Here is a 17365-nt window from a genome sequence, read left to right as displayed (position 1 = left end):
GATGGTTTGATCTTATTTAAGAGCGTGTTGCTTCCTGAAGTCAAAGTTGACACATTTTCTTCTCTCCTTCCCTGGTCCCTGTTCTTGGCACTACAGGCCAGCTGCTTACCATGTGCCCACTGGTGCTCTGATCACTCAGAAAACCAACTCTTGAGATGCAAAGAGGCAGGAAATTACCCCAGAATGTTTTTGGGTTTTTTTAAGGGAGTGGAGGGAGTTGGTTTCTGCCAGGCCCATTAATATGTTGAGTTGTTTGCTGTGGATTAGACAAACTTAGACCTAGAGCAAAGGAGGAGACAGGGAGTAGAGGATGGGGAACAGAACTTTCTCTTTCAGTGACAGGCTGTTGCATTGGCATTACTGATTAATACAGCCCAAAAGTGGTGATTCACAGCAAGTTAATTTCTTGCTCTGAATCACTCTGGAGAAGCTGCTCCCTCTCTGCTGACAGTGTGGCCTGAGGAGACTGATCTTGAGCTTTGCAGCCCAATTGATTTTTGTGTGTGTATCTGTGCCCTCCCCTTGGTAACCTGAAATGTTCTGTGTTTCCCCGAGTGTAAAAGTTCATCCCCACCCATTTCCTCAGAAAATTAAGAACAAATTATTTGGTTAAGTTGCATTCTGACAGCTTTCTTCTAGTTATGTGTGGGTGTCAGTTGTTTTATCTGCTAAGTGTTTTGGTCTTTTAATTTGAATAAATCTATTTTTTCTTTCCATTTCAGTGATATTGATTTAGTTGTGTTTGGAAAATGGGAGACATTACCTCTTTGGACCCTGGAAGAAGCTCTTAGAAAGCACAATGTAGCAGATGAAAACTCAGTAAAGGTTTTAGATAAAGCAACTGTAAGTTTGAGGGAAGAGGGTATTTCCTTGTTGTAAGCTAAATTTCTAATCAAAGGAGGATCTTAGTTAAAAGGGTGGATTTCCATAAACAGAAACTATTTTATATATAAATTTGAAATAGAACCAGTAGAACCTTTTTATTTAATACAGTTTTTATTACTGGCAAGATAATTGATGGTGCGCCAACAGAATTGTTTTTCTGTTGGGGAAAGTAATCTGATTTTCCATATTGTACAATATACACTTGCTTTTAAGTGAGGTTATACTAGTCATTGTTTTTAATTAATATGATTAGACTTGTGAATTTATGGACTGAGTTTGTACATAAATTATTTTTTCTTATTGCAAGTAAGCAGACATACTACATTTCACATAGAAGTAGTAAGTACAGCCTTGTATAAATATGTAATGGTATGTCTTGAACAGGATAGGGTTCATTCCATTATAACATCCTACCTTTTGCTAATTGTAAGAGTGTTGGGGGTTTAAACAGGTGTACAATTGATGGCTATTATTAGTAGAGAAAGGTAATCTGAAAACCACTCAGGTGCAGATATGTCAGAGTGCTCTCAATATCTTGCAGTTCTTGTTTGAAGACAATTGTGATGAGGAATCAATGACCCACAGTGACACAGGAGTGTCTTTTCTTAAGAGTATCTATTACTATTTATTTCTTAAGCGTTTGTCTCCCTCTGGTGTTTGCTTTTCCCACTAGAACTATGCTTCTGCACCAGGAACTGACTAAAAACAATTTAAAATTATCACTGTAGAGATGAAGTGTTAAGTTTTGTGAACAGGATAGTAAATTGAAAATACAAATTATGAGTTAGAAAAACAAAGTTTATGTAAACAGATTGGCAAGAGGAGTGAGTTCATAAATAGACAGGAGTCTTGTTTTTTCTGTCTACCTCCTCTCTACAAATTCATAAATGTTTCAGTGCATTTAAGTGTGAATGAAACCAAATGTGTCTTGGAAATCTGCATTGGCTTAATCTGTCTTTCTTTTACAGGTACCTATTATTAAACTGACAGATTCCTTCACTGAAGTAAAAGTTGATATAAGCTTTAATGTACAGAATGGGGTTAAAGCAGCCCAGCTCATCAAAGATTTTATCAAGGTTAGACAACACTATAATAGAACTATAGAGCTGAATATATGATGACTTAATTTGATTTTCTGTTTGACAGCACCCTTACTAGAGATGTACTTTCACTCTTGTTATTTTTTGATACTGCTGTGTGATGTTCTTAGGTTTTAGATATATTGCCCTAAAAGGCATGAAGATAAAGTGTACAAAGTATGGAGAAGTTATAATGGTACAATGACTAAGGAAAATGCACTAATACATGTCTTAAATGTTCTACTCTTCCAGCTGTGGTTGCTTGTACTTAAAATCAGCAATAACCACATATTTCTCGGAAAGTAGGAATAATCTTTTCTAGACTGAATATTGTTTCAGCATACAAATGCTAATTAAGTAGAATAAGATAAACTTAGTAAGTTATTATTCAGGGATTCACTAATACCTGTATCATAGATACATTGCAGTTACTTTTGCTTAATATGTGGGGTCATTTTGTTAGGATTAATGCACTTTTGTTTTTAAAGTTTTGAAGTATCATGACACTGTTTTCCTTTCCTTCCCTTCCACTGTTCAGTGCATTGGGCACTCATAGTAAATGTCTCATAAAATCAGTAGAAAATTTTGGGGGGATTTTTGTGTTCTGTGCAGGGAGATGAAGTGCAGTTTAGTCTCGCTTAAGTATTAGTTTTACTACTGCTTTGTATTTTTAACCAAACTAATGGATAGCAAGAGAATCAAAGTGTTTCAAGAGCTAGACAAATAAAATTCCTTCAGAAGACTCTGTAAATCTGAATAAAGCAAACACTTTCCTTTCAGTCTAAAGGGTTAGAAATCATGTACATCTGCTTTAATAATGTCATTGAGTTTTAAGAAGTCTTCTAAATTTGGGGGGAGTTTCAATTGCTGATGAATATATGGCCTTCAACTTGTTAATCTTCAGTTCTTTTATGTGTGTTTAGTAGCAAGTATGAAAGTAGCTCAGTTTGCTTTTACAGTGTCTTATTTCTTTAACCCGTACTACGACACAAGAGAAAAGTTTCTGTCCTTAGTTCAGTAGAATAGTTGGAGTTCTTGTCTGTGTAGTCTCACTGCTATGCTTATATAACAGCTTAAAGCTTGTGTTGGTGAGGCCTCTTGCACCTGCCTTCAGAGTAAGAGGGTGAGGTGGATCCAGAGACCTTTCTCCTCTCAGCCTCTAGCTGGTGAACAGGCATCCATTGCGTTGGCCAACCCTTTGCTGCTAAATCGACTGGTAGCTTTGTGCTAGGTAGCTCCTCTCTGGGGAAAGATGCCTACATTCTCTATTGTAAGATGTCTACCTGGAATTTGGTAGCTAACTTCAGTTTTTACATCCTGTGCATTGCCACATTGCCTGTGGTGGACAGGCAGTCCATATTTGGTTTTCTGCCACAACACAGGCTGCATTTCTGTTACACTCCATATACAAATTTATTTTTAGGTAAGTCTGTAAAACCCTGCATACTATGTGCTGATTAATCTCAAGGTAGGAAGTAGTCTTCTCTTGAGAGCCTGAAGACATTTTTGTGTGCTTAAAAAGAGAAAAAAGTGTTAGCATGTTTCTGTTGCCTGTGTTACTTGTAACCCTTTAGAGAGGTGGCTTTGGCCTCAGGTCAGGGCATGGCAAGAGCGGGCTGTGCCCCCGGGGAGAGAGTGGGAACTGCGTGTGGCAGCTGGGCAGGCACGGGGCGGGGGCCTTGTCCACCGGGGTGTAGCCCTGGGGTACCCCAGCCTGAAGAGCAGAGCAAGTCTGGTGACAGGAGTCAGGGTCAGATCACAGTCCACCCAGCCGCTGGCAGACGGGTCCCCAGTGAGGAGGCTGAGGCTGAGGACTCCAGGTCAGTGGTTGGGATCAGGGTCAGGGCCAGCATCAGCACCTGGCAGCATGGCTCGGGCAGGCACCAAGGGGAACCGCCGAGATGAAAAGCAGCTTCTGAGTGAAGTGGAGGGACTCCAGTGAGGCTTCCCACATGGCGCTTTCCCATAGGGCTGTTCTTTTCCAGCAGCCCAAGCCAAGGCGTGGCAGCTGTGCCACACCAGAGCTGGCCTAGAGCATGGGCAGCTGAGCTTAGTGTGACAGAGGAAAGGTGGCACTTGGCCCTGACACATGGCTGGTAATGGCTGTGCTAAAGTGGAGCGTCATTTGTTTAAGTTGGAGAAAAGTTGATGTGGACTTGCCAAGTGACTTCGTTGGCGTTTTTGAGGATCTATATAAAGCAGGGTATTCTCTTGGGTCTTGCTTTGTTCCGTGTAACTTGGAATACCTAACTGAGGTATTGTGGTCAGTATTACCCTTGGAAATGCCTGTTTATCTTCATCCAGTTTTAGATAGTCTTAAGGCAGCTGAAGCCTTGATTAAGTGTTTGCGGTTTCCTGAGAAAAATCCTGTCTTTGAATTTTTATATATACTGATACTCAATGCTTCAGCTTGTGACTGCAAGTTATTAATAGTTCAAAAAAGTGATCTTGGGATCTTCAGTTAAATAGGGCTCCCAGTACTCATCGTAAGACTCGTACAGAGAAGTTCTTGGAGAAATTCTTCTTTCCCTTTGAACTTTTGCGATCAAAGATACCATGATCCACATCTCTTCTCTGACACTAAGGAACTTTTGAGCCTTGTGTTGATAAAAGGAATGATATTATTGACCCTCTTTCGCCCCCGCCCCAGTGAGAGGGTGTACAGAGTGCAGGCCTAGCCCCAGCCTCCACTGCTGTCCAAAAGGTCCATGTTCTCTGCACATGCATGCACGCCTCTAAGGGAATCCATGCGAACAGACCTATTGAAGGACCAGTTACCCAAAGGTAAGTATTTGGCTCCTTTGAAAATGTTGTCTGGGTATAGTAATTTTGAAGAACTGTTTTGAACTCTGGGCATCTGAAGTACTTGCAGGACAGACGTCACGGTCCGCTTTGGGTTATCATGTTAGTTGTAGCAGGAAGATTTTGTTACAGATGTGGATATCTCCATAGTTTTTCCTTTGCTTTCCTTTTCACTTGTATGAAAAAAGCAATTTTATGAGATAATAACCTTTTTCTCTTGTTAATATCTGCCACCAGAGTTAAAGAGGTAAAATAACTGTATTGATCACAGGCAGAGACTTGGCTTCTCCCCTGTTACTAAAAATAATGTTATCTTTGAGTCTTAATATAACAGATAGCTTCAGTATGCTTCCTTAGCATGAGTTGTATATATGCATCACAGTATCCTAATACCTTTGTTTTTCTCTTTCAGAAATATCCTGTGTTACCGTATCTAGTTTTAGTATTGAAACAGTTCCTGTTGCAGAGGGACCTTAATGAAGTATTTACAGGTGGAATCGGTTCTTATAGTCTCTTTTTAATGGCTGTCAGTTTCCTTCAGGTAAGCTTGATGAAATCTGTTGATGCCATTGGTGCAAAAGGACATTACATTAAGAAGGAATTTAATCAATCCTTAAATTTAATCACTTAAGCTATCTTGTGTGTGGGTTTGCACCCCCCTTTTCATTTAAAAATAGACACATCCCACCTGTCTTCTATTTTTTCGCCTATACTGGTGCTTTTGGTATTAGAGATGTTTGGAACATCAGTTGGTGTGTCAATACCAGCACGTGTCATTCATGGGAAAATAACATGACTGTTGTGTAACTTGGAACAAGCTACATAGGTTAGGCTTAGATGCAGCTGTCCTTTATAATACTTCTTTTCCAGGTCATACTGCCTGTATGTGTTTTAATGAATTCAATGAAATTTTGCTTGTTTGTCTAGGTTTTTAATCTGGTATCAAATAAATGTGTTTAACAACAAAATGTATGAGCTAAATCTGTATTGTTGTGCCTGGGGGAGAAGAAGAGAAATATGAAATAGACGAGTTGTGGTTTTATCAGTCTTGTTCTTGTGCTAAATGTTATTGTATAACTGTGTGTGTATATGTCTGTAGTTTTCCAGTTTGTAGTTACTTTTAAACATGAGCCTTGAACTGAAGCTTGGTGTTTGCTGAGTGTTATTGCAGTTGCCTGCTGAGCCCAAAAGAAATGAAGGCAACAGGCATATCTTTTTGAAAGAAATGAAAATCTCTCCCAACCCCAATTTTTTCTTAAACTGACTAATAGCGTTTCCATTTGCTTCTGCTAAAAAAAGCAGTGACGTTTTGTATCTGTTACAATTATGCATTGGCTTTGTTCTTAATCTCTCAGGCTGCATACTTAACACTAGAGCGGATTGCTTATATAGCTGTGCACATCAGAAGCCTGTATTTGTATTGCAAACCCAGGTTTGTGAAGTGCAAGTATCTGCTTTTTTACAAGAATCCTACCATTCGTGCTGGAAGTTCACTTACAGAACTGAAAGTTCGAATACAAAAATATTAATACTTGACAGCCTTATTTTTAAGAGGTAATTAGTTTATAAAAATTTTGATAGCATCTTGTTTAAAGATGCAAAACCGCTTTATCAAGGGAAAATACTGTATTTAGACATGCTTGCTTGCTCTATATAATGTTTTATTATTTCTTATTGTATTTAGGCAGGTCTGCTATGAAAAAGAAAAGGCACTTAAGGCACTTGAAATGAAGTCCTAAGAAATTTTTTTTTTCTCTCTTAATAGCTGCATCCCAGGGAAGATGCCTGTATGCCCAATGCCAACTACGGTGTTCTTTTAATAGAGTTTTTTGAATTATATGGACGTCACTTCAATTATCTGAAGACTGGAATCCGAATAAAGGATGGTGGCTCTTATGTTGCCAAGGATGAAGTGCAAAAAAGCATGCTGGATGGCTACAGACCATCAATGCTGTATATCGAAGATCCGTTACAGCCAGGTATCCTCATAAACCAAGCTTTAATATATTGACTTAGAAAAAAGTTAGAGGAATGCTTAATCCAGAGGAGTTTAAGAATAGCATGGAATGACCACCAAAAACCAGACGGAAACATTCATGTCTGTGAACGCAAGATGCACTCAGAACACCATGGTTTTCTTTAAGACGTGTTCCTGGCAGAAGGCACGGTGTGAGCCAGGAGCAGGCCTGCCCTGCAGGCCAGAGGCAGCTGTGAGAGGGCACCCTGCCGTACCCACAGCAGCGTGGGCCTGAGAGGGCTGGAGGGACCTCTGTGTATGCGTTGTGCCTCACAAGCTTGTGCTTGCCTGAGTTGCAGTTGTGCTTTATAATGTACATACACTGTTACGCACTCTCTCTTTTTTGATTCTGTGAAATATGTAGTGATTTCATTCTGTACTGTTATCTTTAACGTTAAGGTTGATTGTTGACTTGAATGGGTGGCTTCTGAAATGGTGAGTCAAGTGCTGATGGTAGAAGAGAGTTAACATATTTCTAATCTAGGAAAATGTCATCCAGGACAGTACTGTTCTATGTGTAATATATGCAGTACAGGGTGGGGTTTTTTTTCTTCATGTATTGCACTTCTACCCAGAGAATTGCCGTTTTGGGCTTCTGTGCATGTAAATATCTATAGGTATTTTAAGCTCTTTCAAATATTTATACTTCACTAATCCTGTTCTACAACAGGTACCTGCAGTGAGTTGAGAGACTTAAGGGCAATTTAAAAAAAAAATATTACTGTCTCCTTTCTGAAAGGAGATAACCACGGTTTCAATCTTATTTATTTATTTAATTATATTCTTATTTTAAGGTAATGATGTTGGGAGGAGTTCCTATGGTGCCATGCAAGTGAAACAGGCTTTTGATTATGCCTATGTTGTTTTGAGCCATGCAGTTTCCCCAATAGCTAAATATTATCCTAACAACGAAACAGAAAGGTAAATTTTATGAGTCTAAATCTCAGACATTAATTGCTTACATTTTTGTGTGTGTCTAAAAATTAATTGTGATGATTTCTTTTTTTTCCTGTTTACAGTATATTAGGTAGAATAATTAGAGTAACGCAAGAAGTGGCCACATACAGAGACTGGATATCAAAACAGTGGGGAATGCAAAGCAGGACAGAGTCTTCATGTAATGGTAAGTTTTGACTAAGCATGGCTGATAGTGGGAAACTTCCTGCATATTTTGATCATACAGATGTTGTTGTTGTTGCTTTTGCCTCGCATTAGGCAATGTGTGCATCTTCATATGAATTTACTTTCTTGCTCAGTAGTGGTCTTTTTCTTCTGTTCTCATCCAGAAAACTTAGATTCGTACAAGAGTAAAAAGACTATACCACATCTTTATTCTATTGTGATAGATTTGGTCAGCACAGAGGTCTGTAAAGAGTGCTGGCTTGCAAAGGGAGACTTTTGAAAAACTTCCAGTTCAGATTACATGTGTTGTTTCTGTCACACTTCCTCTGTCCTTTCAATGTGGACAAGCTTTTAAAAAGAATTACTGGGAATGCTAGGTTAAATCTAAATCCTTACTCTCTTGTTCTTCTATTTTTCATTTTAAAGTTGAACATATTGTATGTGTATGGAAACAATATTTAAACCAGGATGGCCATATAAGTGGAATAAATCTTTTAATCAGAAAAATGCTGCAATATCAATCGTAATTTTTGTTACTAACAAATGGAAACACACAAAATCTAGCCAGAGAACTTGCTGAAAATGTCCTTTAAAATAATCTTTATTTTCATTGCCCATCTTCTGACTTCAGTTGGTGTATCTGCTGGCTGGAAGTTTTCACATTAGTATTAATTTTAATACTCTCCAGTTGATTTTAAACTGTTGCCTACTAGAAGTCTTCTCTTGGTAGGCATTAATCGGAGAAGATGACACAACTACGTAGTCTTTAGGCTAGGTTGGGGTTTTGCTTATTTGTTTTTAAAGCTTTTGTTAGTGATTTCCCTCACTGTCCTTGTAAACTGAATATGCTTCTGGGCTATTGTCAGTCTTAGAGCCTTGTGGCACTGCCATACCACTGGTAATGGCAGACAGCCACGGTTTAGTGCCGCAAGCTCCAGAGTAATACTTAGCTACCTATTGTGATGCATGTATTAAACTCTATGTGCAAATACAGTTAGTGGGGCAACGAGTGCATATTACATAAATCAGAGGTAACTTCTGTGTGTCTTATGTGAGATAAAATGATAATTAAAAAATAGAAATAACCCTGTATCAAGAAGACAATGATGACAGTTACAGGGGTCATCTTGTAGTTTGTTTAGATTTAAGTTCTGATTCTTTTGGCTTTTTAATAGTTAGTGAGATATGAGAGTTCTGTATCTTGTAATTCCAGTGTAGGATGTCATACAAAGCAACCAGACTTACTTGGAGTTCTTACGACCCTGGTGGCTCCCACAGAATTAAATGGGAGTTGCTGAGTATTGGCCATACAGGAACAAAATTTAAACCTATGTATTTGAGTACTGCTGAAGTGTGTCATGAAACAATCCTATTAAGCAGCACACCTGAACTTTGCTACTACCTTCTTTCACATCTTATCTCTCTAATTTCCATCTTGAACTGTGGGTAGTGCTTGGTGGTTTTCATAGTGTACATTAATGGATCTTGGCAGGAAACCACCACACCCTCTGCGAGGTGTTGGCTTGCTGCATGCAGTATATACACATGCACGCATGTGTCTGCATGTATTAAAAGTATGTACCTGTGCAGATGTCTGTACATGTCCTGCTGGATGTAGTAGATACATAATAACTGAGTGGGTATGTTAAAAAAAACCGGCAACATATTTTAGCAGTTCGTGGGTGGTGATGCTTCTGTTTTGTTCTTAATAGGTAATGGAGTAACCTTGATAGTAGATACTCAACAGCTGGACAAATGCAACAATAATCTTGCTGAAGAGAATGAAGCACTGGGGAAACCTAGAAATAAAACTTCAGAAACACTTAGTAAACATTCTTCAAATTCTTCATCAGGTCCTTTATCATCATCATCGTCTACACTGTCCAGCTCTAGCGATGTAGTAAGTACTGGAGGTTTTCTGATTTTGCTCTTTCAATTTTTTTTCGTTTTTTTTTTCCTGATTTGTATGACCACAGAATACATTTTGAAAGCTCATAATCCTAGTTAATATTTCATCCAGAATCCTAACTTGCATAAGATGTTACCTCTTATGCAATTTCTCATGTGTAAGTTGCAGTGTTTTTGACACAACACATATAGAAAGTGAATACAGTAGATAGAAAGTTATATAGCACTCTTTCTCTGTGAAAACTATTAGCAAAAAAGACTGGTCCTAAGCCATATGCTTATTTAAAAAAAAAAAAAAAAAAAAGGCCTTAAAAAGCCCCTGGGAATTCTTTTTAAAGAATAAAAGGCAAATCCCAAAATCAGAATCATTCATCAAAACATTTTTAAATGTGTCTGGCTTATTCAGTAAGATTTCTGGATTGAAAGAATTTGAATATCTAATAAAAAAATCACGCGTTATGTTTTGTCCACTGCTAGCTTTATTTTTAAGGGGTTGTAGAAAAACTCACTCTTAAGAAAAACTCACTAATACTTTACATTTTCCTGAAGGATTCTGATGGAACACCTTGCAAAACCTCTAAACAATTGAGTTGTCGTCAGTCCACCACAAGCAGAGTGGGGTCACAAGAAGTGTCACTGGAATCCTCCCAGTCAAGTGGGAAAACACAAAATAGCCAAACAGCCAATACATCCAGCAACACGAACAAATCTCAGGTTTGTGAAATGTTTGAAAACAACAACTGTATGGATTATTTGAATATTATACATGTCCTCCATGGAAGGCTAGCTTGTCCTGGGAAGGAACCACTGCATTTTTCACCTCCCTTTTACCCCACTAAAAAGATTTGAGCACTGATCATACCTAAAATCACCGGGTTCTCTGTTAAACGTATACAGGTGCGTTTGCAGTAGTGTCTTTCCCAGCCTTAGAACAGATGAAATTGGATTGACTTCATTTTGGGAAATCTAGATTTGCCAGAAACATACAGCTGTGTTGCAGCCATTTCCTATTTGCAAAAAGCATGTCAGTCCAGTCTTTACTGCAGAATTTGGGAAGTAGTAAGACTTGCCTACACTTAGTGAAAAACAGCCAAAATCTATGTTTAAAACTATGGCTGGCTGCTCTGTTAGCTGTTGATACTTGCTGAACTGTCTTTCATTAAAGAAGATGAAGATTCCTTGCTGATATGTGAAATCCCCTCTTGTAATCTGGAATATTATATGCCTCTATATACAACATACTTTGGATATATGCGGTTCAAATTTTTATACTTTTTCAGAATTTATGACTTCTTTTATGTATGAGAAATAGTCTGGAATCTTCTAGAATATTGTTTCTGAAAAGTAATTCTGAAGATTTGCTTCCTACTTGCTGATGATCTCTCTCTAGCTAGTAATGAGACAGTTTACAAACTAGGCTTTGGGATATACCACGAATGTATGTTTGTGTTACTATGCAGAGCTAATTCTGGTGCTGGAACGTGAATATTCATGATCTGAGATAACTCTACATCTGTAAAAAGATGTCGTTTAAAATTAGATGGTATTAAAAGAATGTTGTCTTAAGTTTGCACAGAAGATGAAATTTGAGCGATCTTCATCTTGGATTATGGACTTATGTTTGTGTAAAACACTTTTTTGATGGTCTCAAAATGGGAACGACTTTCTAAAATTCACAGTGCTCTGCTTTTCTCTCTTGACCTGCATGGTTTTGGGTCTAGAGATGAACACTTGTTTGCAGCCACCAAAGTGAAAGGTTCACAGTATGGTGCTGGTGTCTAGCAATGGCCTATCTTTGGCCATATCAATTATTGCAAGTGTATCCCTTTCATGAGTTAATGTCTTCATTATCCAGAAATAGGGTTATGTAATTGCCACACTTTTTTCTTTTTAGTAATGATTTACCATGTTCTCCTTCTTTTACAGCATGGATCTGCACGGTTATTTCGCTCTTCTAACAAAGGCTTCCAAGGTCCAACAAACTCAAGCCACGGTACCTCAGTCACAAACAAACAACATCAAGGCAGCAAATCACACCATCAGTTTTTCCACGGCAAAAAGAGGAAACATAAGAGGGATGCAGCCCTTTCAGACCTGTGTAGATAGTTGCCTATTTTATGACTGTTCTTCTGTGTGCAATGATCTCATGCTACAGGATAGTTTGATAGTGACTCCTTGGATCTCTTCCGGAGCTTCAGACTGTTCAGACATTGATTAGCAACTGCATTTTTTTTTCCCAGCTCGCCACGGAACGGATCATGAAGATTGATCACTGCAAAAAAAAAAACAAAAAAAACAAAAAAAAAAAACACCAAACAAAAAAAAACACAAAAAAAAGGAAAAAAAAAAAGAAAAAAATTTAAAAAGAAAAAAATTTTTTTAAAAAAAGAGGAAAAAGGCTGCTCATTTGATAAGTCATATGCTACAACAGGGTCATTTAGGATATTAAAGCTTGAATGTAAAATAAATGTATTTCCCATCAGCTCATGCTGACCTGTAGAGGTAGTACTCAGTGTGTCTAGGGGGTGGTAACAAACAAGTAAAACACAAAAAAATAGGAAAAAAAAAAAAGCAAAAAATTGTATTTTGAGGGAAACCCAGCCTTTAAAGGTGAAAGTAATTTGTGCATGATTTTTTTTATTATTTTTGCATATACTTACCATTTTATTGTGTATATATAGATGACCATATAGGAAAACTGACATTTGTAATAGTGGATTTGTTAATACTTTTTACATAACATTACTGTTTAAATTGTAAACATAAATTTTTCTCAGGATTAGTTTGGAAAATAATCTGAATTGTCATCTTAACATCCATATAAAGAGACATTACTAGTTACATTGTTCAGAATTTCTTTTCTTGGCATTTAAAAGATTTAATAGAACATTTGATCTGCAAAAGCTGTTCCTCTGAAAGAAAGGTTTATGGTGGCAAATGAAGTTTTTCATTTGTATAAAGTGTACATGTACTTTGTGTAGACACTGAGCTCGTCATCTCGGAGAAGTAACCTTCACCTTGTTTTCCAGAGTGCCATCATTTCAGGCAATGGGGTTTTATAGTTGCATCCTTCTCTTCTTCCCCTTAGTGGTCTTTCCCCAACCCTTTCTTTTTTTAAAAGAAATATAAAGCCACTTGGGGGGAGGTTGTTTGGTTGGTGGTGGTGACTGTTTTCTTTTTTTTTTTTTTGGTTTTAAAAAAACAAACACTTGTTACAGACGTTTGCATTCCTGGGCTGCTTTAATCCAATGCCTCTTTGTTTGTGCCTTCCCTCCCCCTTCCAGGTCTGGGTTTTTTTGTCTTTTATATTTTTGCTAACTCCTGTAGGAGATGATAACTGTTGAAGCTTTAAGTAAATTTTACGATTAAAATATTTTTTCTCACTCCCCTCTTAGGCATTTTTATATTTACACTTAATTATTTAAAAAAAACAAAACAACTTCAGATAATGAAATATATTTTGTATTGCCTTAAAGACCCAAACCTTTCATATCTCATAGTATTTCTTCATTGACCTAGTCATCATTTAATTTAAACTCCACATTTGTCTGGTTCACTCACATTACAGGTCTAGGTTGCAGTAACTTTGATGCCATGAATGCGAATTAAATGTTTAATTACACCCACAGGCATAGCTTGGAACAGGAGTTGGGACACTTCAGTGGTAGAAAGTTAAGTGGCATTTACTTTCACATGTTTCTTTAAAGAGGAAAGTCTGTACTTGGCATACCTGGCTGTATTTAATGCAGCTGTTCTGGAGATGATGCTTTTATAAAAAGTACTATTAGCTTTTAGAAATTTTTTTTGGTATACATTTACAGAATACTACAGACCAACCTGACCTTTAATGGGCACTAATGAGTGCAATGATTTTTAAAGTTAAATAATTTTAAAATAAGACCAGAACTGATGTCATCACTTAAATTAATAAACATTTTCGATGTGTTAAAGTGTTTTACTTCAAAAAGGAAAAAAAAAATATATATATACCAAAATAATGCAAAGTCATAACATTTACTCAAACACTAAGCTTAAGTGATGTTAATTTGACAATTTTTAAAAAATTTTTAGATTCATATTTTAATTTGATCAGATAATTTTATCAACAAGATATTGAGCTTTTGTTCATAGAAACTAGTAAAAGTTGTACCACATTATGCATAATCTCAGTATTTATTTTGTTTTAGATTATTGTGAATGTGTAGACTTATGTTCACCGCTTAGGGAACAATTATTTATAAATTATATTAATCCAGTATTGTTAGCTGCTATTAGCAAAACTGTTCCAAAACTTAATATTTGCAAAGATCTGTATCGCATTTACCACACTGAAGTGTTTTTAAAAGAATCACCCTCATTGTTGAAAGCAAATGTACTCTTAGGGTGCAGATATTAGTGTTCCAATAAGCATGTGATAATTTTAAGGTGGTGGTAGCGGGAAGATAATCTTGATTCCATTGGGAATCTTAGGTTTGCCTCAATTTATGGTTTTCATAAATTTAATGGAAAATAGCTTTTCCTGGACTGCTCAAGTTTCTTTTTGGTAAACAGTATCTTTCTAAAAGAAAAAAAAAGAAAAAAAAAAAAAAAAGGCAAAAAAAAAAAAAGCATGAAGGAAAAATTGAGGTATTTTACATTGCCTCAAATGACCAGCATTGTATTCATAAAATACTGTATATCTTGCAAATCTTTATTTAAACAGAACAGTTGAACTGTTCGTTTTTCAATCTGAAGTAAAATACTTTCAAGACCTTTTAGTTTGCCTGCTCATTTGTCTTGTACATTTCATCTCTGTATTTGACTCAAGTCTAATTCCTTTTTGAGTTTCAATACTTTTGTGAAGATTTTGTGAATATATGAAAAATAAATGTTTAATCTAACCACTGCAGTTTATCACCATTCTTGACACTTACCCTGTTTTTTCCTTCACAGTACTGTGCAAACATCAGACTACTCAAGGCGCTCTGTAACGTTTTCTGTAGTGTCTGGGTGCTTCCCCAGCTGAGTGCTGGCCCCCTCTGCCTGGGATTGGGAAGTTTATTTTGTTGAAGTGGGCCTGGTGTGCCAGGCTTCCTTCCAGGATTGCTGAAGCAGAGTCTGTATGCCTGAGAATAAGTGGAAGAATATAGATGTGTAAAGGGTTCTTAATGTATTATTTTTCTCTAACTTTCCTCTGCACTGTACGTAGGAATCTTGTGCAAGGACCTCTTTACTTTGCCTTCTGACCTTGGGTGAGGGGTAGTGTTCCAGCTGCAGGACAGCAGCTGTTCCAAGCTGCCATGCCGAGGAGGGCGTTGTAGAAATATGCAAAAGTTAACATGAGTTATGTTCAGCTAGAAACCGTGTTGAGTATAGTTCCTGAAGCATGGCTGGTATTACTAAAGTATCTTCTTAACTTTGATTATCTTTCTTCCTTGCATAAATCAGCAGGCAGACATACCCATGCTGTAAGTTCTTGTATTCCTGCCATTGGTAGTCTACCAAAGACCATCTGAAATATATAAGCTGAAATGTTTATATATCTTCCTGTTTGCCATTAGATTGATTTGTTAAGGGTTTTTTACATTTTTAAAAGAATAGTTCAAAAGGTGTTTATAGTTTAAAAGCTGTGTATTTTTTTTTTTTAATTGTCAGTCTTCTATCTTGTGGCAGAAAAGAAGCTGAAATGTAAGTAACTCTTCCTCTTTGTGAGACATGATGTGATTCTGTTCGCTGACCTCCGTGTTCTGTGCAGCTTCCTCAGAATTTACAGCTCGGGTTTTTAAATGTTTATTACAAACTTGTTTTCCTAGAACTTAATCTTTAGAAAATAATCAGTAGTCCAATGTCTGGTGGCAACTTTTTTAATATTCTTGCAAAATGGACCTTTTCCATTTTATATCTGGAGTCATCATGAATGCACCCAAAATCTAATGTGAGCAACTGATTAGAAAATAGTCTCATCTTGGAAATATAAATAAAAGCAGCCAGCCATTCGACATACTGATGAGTGTTAAAACTCATGATAGATGTTAAAACTGAAGGTGTGACTCCAACTTTATTTCCTGAACAGTGAAAGCTGTATGAGATTACAAAGTATGCAATTAGCCAAGAAGGGAGTATATTCACCTATTTAGGGGCTGTAACAAAAAACACATTTAATTATTCCAGTTACTGTCAAAGTGCAAAAAGTAATGAATATTTATTCTGTTGATGCTTAGAACTCAATTCTTTTGCTTCATGATGCAGAATTTCTAAGAATCAAGTTTACTGTGTCTTGAAACTGTCTTGAAAGTGCAGAATTTGAGCGCTTTATTTTCCAGCTAATTTGTAGTGTCCCTGCAAGTTTTCTTCTAAAATGTTTTTCAGGTGCAGTGAGCTAAAAGTAAATGTGGCTTGACTGTATTTCCGTGAGTCATTTACCAGCGGTTCTGAGAGACATGTATTCATGGTTTCAGCTGTAAGTTGAAACCAGCTTTGCTGTTCTCATGGTGCTTAATTACATCACAGTTGTAGATTTTCCTGTGCCAAAGTTACTGGGCTTTTCCCCATAATAATTTGCTCTGAGCCTAATTGAGTAACCTTCAAAGGTTGATTGTTAGGATGTTTGAGATGATCCCAGAGAAATTAACCAGCACCAAGAATCCTTTGCAAGTTACTTACAGATAATGTCCTAAGTAACACAGGAATTAAAATTCAGGTGACCTTGTTGCATCTTCACAAGCCCAAATTTTGTGTCGAGTATCTACTTGAAAAGGAAATAGGAATAAAAGAGCCAGAAAGTGGCTGTTAATTGTGCATTTTAGCATGGTAGTGCTAGATCAAATTAATCTACATTTCAGATTACTCTCAGATTTAGAACAGCTTTGATGTTAATGCTTAGTGTATTCAGTAATTTCCTACCATGAATATTTTACTGATTTGTGGAGTCCAAATACTTGTAAGGGAAGTGTGGTGCCTTTCTTAGACACCCTGGCCGTGCAGTTCAATAGTTCTCTCTGTTGGCAGTAGCTGGCTTAAAAATTGCATGGTCCCATTTGCTCCTTCCTCTAACACTGCAACCAGTGGAGAACTTGGGTATGTGTGAAACTGGGACAAAAAAGGAATGTGAAACTTTAGTTTGCTGTAAATTAATTGGTAAAACCTCATAGGATCCTGAAAAGCAGTTATGTGCATAAATAAGTAAGGGAAGGCAAAGAAATCTTGGGAGATCCTCTGCATAAAAGCCATTTGGAGGAATGACATCTTTCTGCCTTCTGTGATGCATGAACAATGAGGTGCGGTGAGTCAGTTTGCTCAGACATTACTTGTCAGATAATGAACAGGTGAATCTGCTCACCGTCAAAGTATGCTGAAGGTTTCGATGTTCTGCAGCAAGTTTAAATAGCTGCAAAGGTGTTTATTGGCAGTAAGACTGCTACAAATTGCTTCCGCTTTCTCCTGTCCTTCAGAAGATATCTGTAATCTCTCAATATTTTAAACTTGCTGAATTGAGTTTCCTAATCCTTTTTAAACTCTGATTCCACCCTTTGGTTTTTGTGGCTCAGAGATTTGGTGGTGAATATGGCATTTA

General features: G+C 37.1%; 1 protein-coding gene across 2 annotated transcripts in view; it reads left to right on the top strand.

The window, feature by feature from the left end:
* Window positions 1-14681, top strand: part of TENT4B (terminal nucleotidyltransferase 4B) — a 45182-nt gene extending 30501 nt beyond the window's left edge. The window contains exons 4-12 of one of the 2 annotated variants that reach the window (XM_074913370.1): window positions 723-843; window positions 1854-1961; window positions 5179-5307; window positions 6532-6745; window positions 7578-7704; window positions 7803-7906; window positions 9759-9805; window positions 10363-10527; window positions 11740-14681. In XM_074913370.1, coding sequence (XP_074769471.1) covers window positions 723-843; window positions 1854-1961; window positions 5179-5307; window positions 6532-6745; window positions 7578-7704; window positions 7803-7906; window positions 9759-9805; window positions 10363-10527; window positions 11740-11919 — 1195 coding nt within the window. In that variant the 3' untranslated portion in view covers window positions 11920-14681. Of the gene's footprint in view, window positions 1-722; window positions 844-1853; window positions 1962-5178; window positions 5308-6531; window positions 6746-7577; window positions 7705-7802; window positions 7907-9617; window positions 9806-10362; window positions 10528-11739 lie in introns of both variants that reach the window. The other variant, XM_074913369.1, reaches the window with a different exon arrangement.
* Window positions 14682-17365: the final 2684 nt, after the last annotated feature.

This window comes from Athene noctua, chromosome 9 (genome assembly GCF_965140245.1).
Source record: "Athene noctua chromosome 9, bAthNoc1.hap1.1, whole genome shotgun sequence".
NCBI classification, from domain to species: domain Eukaryota; kingdom Metazoa; phylum Chordata; class Aves; order Strigiformes; family Strigidae; genus Athene; species Athene noctua.
The sequence above is the reverse complement of the archived record's forward strand: the minus strand, read 5'-3'. Positions and strand labels throughout refer to the sequence as shown.